This window comes from Antrostomus carolinensis, unplaced genomic scaffold (genome assembly GCF_000700745.2).
Source record: "Antrostomus carolinensis isolate BGI_N321 unplaced genomic scaffold, ASM70074v2 scaffold28561, whole genome shotgun sequence".
Taxonomy (NCBI): Eukaryota; Metazoa; Chordata; class Aves; order Caprimulgiformes; family Caprimulgidae; genus Antrostomus; species Antrostomus carolinensis.
The window spans coordinates 43,355-48,983 of NW_010295295.1; the positions used below are offsets into that span (position 1 = coordinate 43,355).

The 5,629-nt window shown below is 38.4% G+C and overlaps 1 protein-coding gene across 1 annotated transcript in view; it reads right to left on the bottom strand.

Annotated features, from left to right (window-relative positions):
- The window catches only part of SLC27A2 (solute carrier family 27 member 2), an 11,173-nt gene extending 6,101 nt beyond the window's left edge, over nucleotides 1–5,072 (bottom strand). Inside the window, exons 1-6 of the mRNA XM_010177952.1 lie at nucleotides 5,018–5,072; nucleotides 4,546–4,755; nucleotides 3,141–3,299; nucleotides 2,490–2,614; nucleotides 709–903; nucleotides 267–357 (exon numbers count right to left, since the gene is read on the bottom strand). Coding sequence (XP_010176254.1) covers nucleotides 267–357; nucleotides 709–903; nucleotides 2,490–2,614; nucleotides 3,141–3,299; nucleotides 4,546–4,755; nucleotides 5,018–5,072 — 835 coding nt within the window. The remainder of the gene's footprint in view (nucleotides 1–266; nucleotides 358–708; nucleotides 904–2,489; nucleotides 2,615–3,140; nucleotides 3,300–4,545; nucleotides 4,756–5,017) is intronic.
- Nucleotides 5,073–5,629: the final 557 nt, after the last annotated feature.

A 5,629-nucleotide genomic window follows, 5' to 3' on the forward strand; every position in this document is an offset into this window, starting at 1 on the left:
TAGTGTGTCCATTATTGAAGTTATAACTAGAAAAGTTATTAAAAGTTAACCATACAGATGATGCATTCCCCACTGTACTTTACCTTTCTGTTAAACTGTATTACAATAAGCATGTGATTTGTTATGTATTTTCTAACTTCTATTTAAAAACCTGGCTTACCTAATGGCAATTCTTAGCATCTTTCCAGATAGAAGTGATGCAAAGAGATGTAATTTTTAAAAGTAAATACCTTTCTGAAATTTTTTGAAGGAATTAAGTTTTTTACCTTTGGGAACTCTTATGCAGTATCCATTTTCATCTCGGACTGGTTCATCTTTCTCTACGTCATATTTAATCAGTTCATAGCGTAAGATTTTCTAGTGAAAATTTGCAAAATGTATACACACATGAATGTTAAATCTTTTAAAAATATTTTCAGAGTTATACTACATAGTCAGCTGTCTATTTAACAGGAGCCTAATTCATCATATTTCAACTGTATGTGCTGAGTCTAAATGTCCTTTTGCCTGAACTAGCAAGAGATATCTGTGATATCCAGCATGGGCAGCTATACACTGTACTTGGGGAGAATCTTCTCCCTGATCAAATTAATAACTGGGCTCTGGGCTCTTCCCAGCGTGTCATACAAGTGGCCTGGTAAATGCCCTTGGCAATACACCACAATTCACCAAGCATGACAAAATGCCAGGTTTTGTTGCCATTCTTACCTTCTGCAGGCAGTTTACTCTTCCCACTGCACCCATTTTTCCAGTATAATTGACAAAAGAAATGTTTCCTTCGGTCGATGCATAAAACTCCAAAATATTAATATTTCCAAATCTTTGGATAAATTCCCTCCAAACATCAGCCCTTATTCCATTTCCTATAGCAAGTCTGACGTTGTGATCCTGATCATTGTTTCTCTAGAAACAAGAAACAGTTATGAATTAATATTTTTGCTGAGTGAAAGATTCTACTTCTAGAAAACTCAGAAGGAAATTTTAGTCTAAAAGCATTGAGCATATTCTGAAGCAAAATCTGTGCAAACATCATTACAGTTAAGCTCATGATTTTGATGTGGAAAAGAAATTACTGAGCAAGCTAGGCTATGTATCTAACTGTAGTTAGTAGTTAACTTGATTTGGATGAAGACAGGAAAATATAATTCTATGCAGAAAGCCAGAATGAAACTCAGGTATCACGTTAAACTATTTTGTTTGTAAGCCTTGTGGTGACTATCTGCAGAAGAGTGTAATTCACCCTGAAATCAGCAAAACGTTTGCAGGATTTAAATGGTGTTTGGGTGGAAAGGAAATAATTTCTGCCATGTTAAGTGCAAGATGTGGCCTGCTAAAACTTCTATTACCACATTTCATATCACTTTTAATACTGCTAGATCTTTCTGTTTACACAGTAAAGTAATAAACACAGAGTAAGGATGGCAGTCCATGTATGCCTTCTCTTAGATGCTTATATTTATCCTCAACAACAGAAGTACTGAACCAGGTCAGACACTTGTAATTCATAAACACATCAAACGTGCTAATGAGTAACAATAACCTGAGAGAATTTTAGCAAAATATGGAAAGGCTCTTTTATCCCACTTCCTGCCTTTTTCTACAACTGTTTCTTTTATTACATAATTTGATAGTATTTTAAGGCATGAAGAGTCTTTTTAAATACATATTGGCTTCATAACTTGGAATATCTTCTTCTGATTATTATGAAACTTTATTTTATTAACTACTCATTTTGGGCTAACAACTCATGAAGAAATAATATAAAGCACAGGAGAGAATCTGCTTAGATACCTAATTTCCGAGGAATTCTACTGATTTTCAGTGAAGTTATTTCATACCTTGGTATCAGACATCAGAATGAAACCTCTGTATATTTGATATCTTGGACACATATGTAAATTACAAAGAAACTGTGTATCTGATTCTCCCTTCTGGCTTACGGTCATCAAATGGTGCTAGGGAGACTAACTGATACCACCTTTGTTCTTACTAATTTCTAATTGCTGTTCACGAGGCCCACTTTTCTGAAGGTAATTTCAGAGGGGGCACTCTTTAAATAATCACATTAACGCTTTCACCTGGGGGTTACCTGACTATCTTGGGTTAGGACATCTTAACTGCAAAAACCCCCAAACTCACATTGCCCAAATATGACATGGCACAGCTCCACTAGTTCCTAGAGAACTTCCTCATTTTTGGTTTGTGGCTGGAGTGCTCATGTAAGGTAAGTGTCTTCTCTATCCATTTTAACAGAATGTCAATTAATGGACTGCCATTGTTCCACTATTCAAAAGAAGTATTAATTCAAGCCAAAAGCTCCTTTTTTTTCATCCTTGAAAAATGTTCATGTTAGTATGCAATAAGTTTACAGACCTTGTTAGGGAAGGTTTTTGGTTTTTCCCTCCCTCTCCTTATGGTTAGATTTTAAGCATATTAGCCAATATTCTCAGTAATTTAATTAGCTAAATAAGAAAAGCAGTTAATGTTACCTGTGGCACACTGCATAGATACCGAAGCACTTCCCCAATATACTGTATCACTGTTACATTATACTTCCTGCAATCATCCCAGAACTGGCTTGCTGAAAACTTGGTACGCAAAACAAGAGTTGCACCTGTGTAGAAAGAAGTAGAACAAACAACAGAAGGAACAATTCTTATTATATCATAAGACTGTATAGACTTTCTTAGCACAACATTGCAGAAAACTTGTAGAATTAGGTTTATACAGCTTTTGGGAGTACTTTCCTAAACCATATTGAAACACAATCCATGCTGAATAATTGGTTTAACCTTTATTTCTATTCATCGAGAAGTTAAAGTCTATTATTGTGGATGAAACTCTGTGCTAATTTACCCTAAAACTGTGCAAAAAGCTGTCATGTAGCATAGGATATATCCTGTTTGTCCAGGTAATTAAATAAAATTTGTACAAGGTGAACATCTGTGCAAGTCATATGAAGATGACAGAGAAAAGAGTGTCTCGACTTGGGGAGTTTCTGGTAACAGAGACATGTATCACCAAGTATTTCAGCTCAAAGTTTGGTAGCTAAGGAAAGGCTTACTATATACCTGTGATCGTATCTGTGCATGAATTCTGCACAGTAACACATTTATTCATACTAGTCAAGTGCATGGTACCTTTCATGATACATCCATGGACTCCAACAAGGAGGGCAGAACTATGATACAGTGGTAGAGTAGTATACACAATATCTTTTGACGTAACGTTGCCAGCATCAAACAAACCACAAGCTAGCATTATGCGTTCATGATTAATCACTGCAGCCTTAGGAAGACCTGTTTAAAGTCAAGCAAAAAGGTGTGTAACTTTACTTGCACAATAAACACAATAAGACCAGTCGGTTTCACAAGGGCTTAAGAAAAGATTTTTCTCTCATTCACTGATGTGAGTGACAGCCCCACAGTTCAGGGAGGTACGCTGTGTCTTTCTATGCAATACACTGGAGCTCAGCCTTAGTGAGGGTGTGTCTTCCCACATGTAACTTTTGGGTGATTACCCCCTGTTAAGTACCTAGAAATAACAGGTACCTAGAGAATGAGGAAATGGGATCTGAAGACTCTACTACACTAAACAGATGGAATGAAAATGCTAAAACAAAGGTTAATGTCAGATCTTGCATCTCTCCTGGAATTACGTATCTCCTCACAGCTCTGAACCATCCGGGATTAAATTGGAATTCATGCTACAAAAATCTCTTCTTGGTTTCCCATCAGACACAGTTGAATTAATTGCTTGCTGAAACAGATGCTAGGAGACAAAATGATGGTAGAGCTTGCCTATTCTGTAAGAACAGAGATGTTAAGAGCACTTAACAACGATGAAGGACACCTGAGTTATTTGCATTCTGCAGCCCAAATAAGATTCAAATTTGTACTTCCTCCCTTCCAGGAGAGTTCAGCCCTAAGAGGCTCAAAAAATGAGCTAGTGTGGAGGCATACCTGCTCTTCCTAGTGAAGCTGTAAGTCTGAGCATCTTCAGGTATTGTCTTCATCCTTGTGACCCACCTTCTGCCGTGGCTAAGTGCTCTTAACACTGGATGCCTTTACGTAGGGCTCCTTGCATTTCCTATACCAGCTGCAGTTTTGCAGTAGCCATGACTAGCTGTATTTTGTGCTGCCCTCACTATTTTGGTACTGTGACACCCAAAAACTTCATGGCCAGTATTTGGAGTGCATGATCCAAAGATACAGAGTGTAAGGTGAGTGCCAAGACACACACCTAGGCCAGCACTGTCTCCAGGGATAAGAGACAGCACGTCTAGTGACCTTACTGGCATAAAACTTTTATGTTTAATTGGCCTTTACTTCAGTTCCTTCCCCCAAGATTTAGTGCTTCAAGTCAGCCATATTCTACATGGTTTTTGGTTTTAAATACAGATACCAAATTTTCAGTTTCCTGAAGGGGAATGAATTAGAGTAGGAATTAACGTGAAGTAACAAATTCTCTTTCCTTACTAAAAAAAAATCACAATGTTAGGAGGCATGTGTGGCCTTCTATATAGTCTTTGTGCATTTACATTACCTGTAGTACCAGAAGTATAAATGTACATGGCAGGAGTTTTAAAGGTTACATTTGATCTCCAAGACAACGGAGTAGGCTCATCTGAAGCAGCATCCACTTTATCAAGAAAGCTATCAGCTCCTTCTGTAGCAGATGTCCTGCTTAAGTAATAAACTTTAACATCTTCTTTCTTCAAGAAAGGCATTATTTCTTCAACAGCTTCCCTCAATTCTTAAGGAGACAGAAAAAAAGTATTATAAGAAAATTCTGTATTATTCTGGGAACTATACTATCAGTGCATCAGCTTTGGCTCAGCAGCTTTCATATTTAGCTGCTGTTGTACAAACTCATGCTCAAGTCACTTTAGAATCCAGCAAAAAGGACTGAAGAGGAACAGTGTCTCCCCACAGAACTGGGAGTGATTTGATTTGATCTGATTTTCTGCAGCAGGAACAGAATTGCAGAGGAGCAATCCAAGCACACTTCCCCTTGCCTGCAGATCCTGCGGGACTCTGAGGGGAGCATACCCCTGGCATCACCACCTCCATGTTGCCACCTTCCCTCTCCACCATAGGCAAATGCCCACACAAAGCTAGGTGCTGCAATCACCACTGTGTTTTATGCATAATGATGAAATTCCTCTTTCTAAAGTCCCAACACAAATGGAAGAAACACTGAAAAGCAGAATGAAGAGCAACTTAGTAAGTAGTGGTACTACTGAAGCCTGGCCTCCCAGATGGTTGTGTTCTGTCTCTCCCTATGCCCGTCTCCCACATGTATCTTGATTAAATCCCAGTTCTCCTCACATTTCCTCTGGTATCTCCAGCCAACAAGAGAGCATGATTTCAGTTATGTGCAGCGAGGAGGCTAACTCCCTATATGATCAGTTCCTGTCTGCCTTTCTCTTATTGAAGCAGTAATGCAGCGCTCTTTCCTCTACCCACTGCCAGTTTCAACCAAGTTGGAAAGAACGTAGTCATCCCTGAGGCTTTTATTCCCGTAAGAAGCTGGCTAATTGGATAATGGATTCAAGTGAAGATGATCAGACAGCTGATGCAATTGTATATACCTTGTTTCTTCAAGAATCCAGACTAAAAGCCTTCCA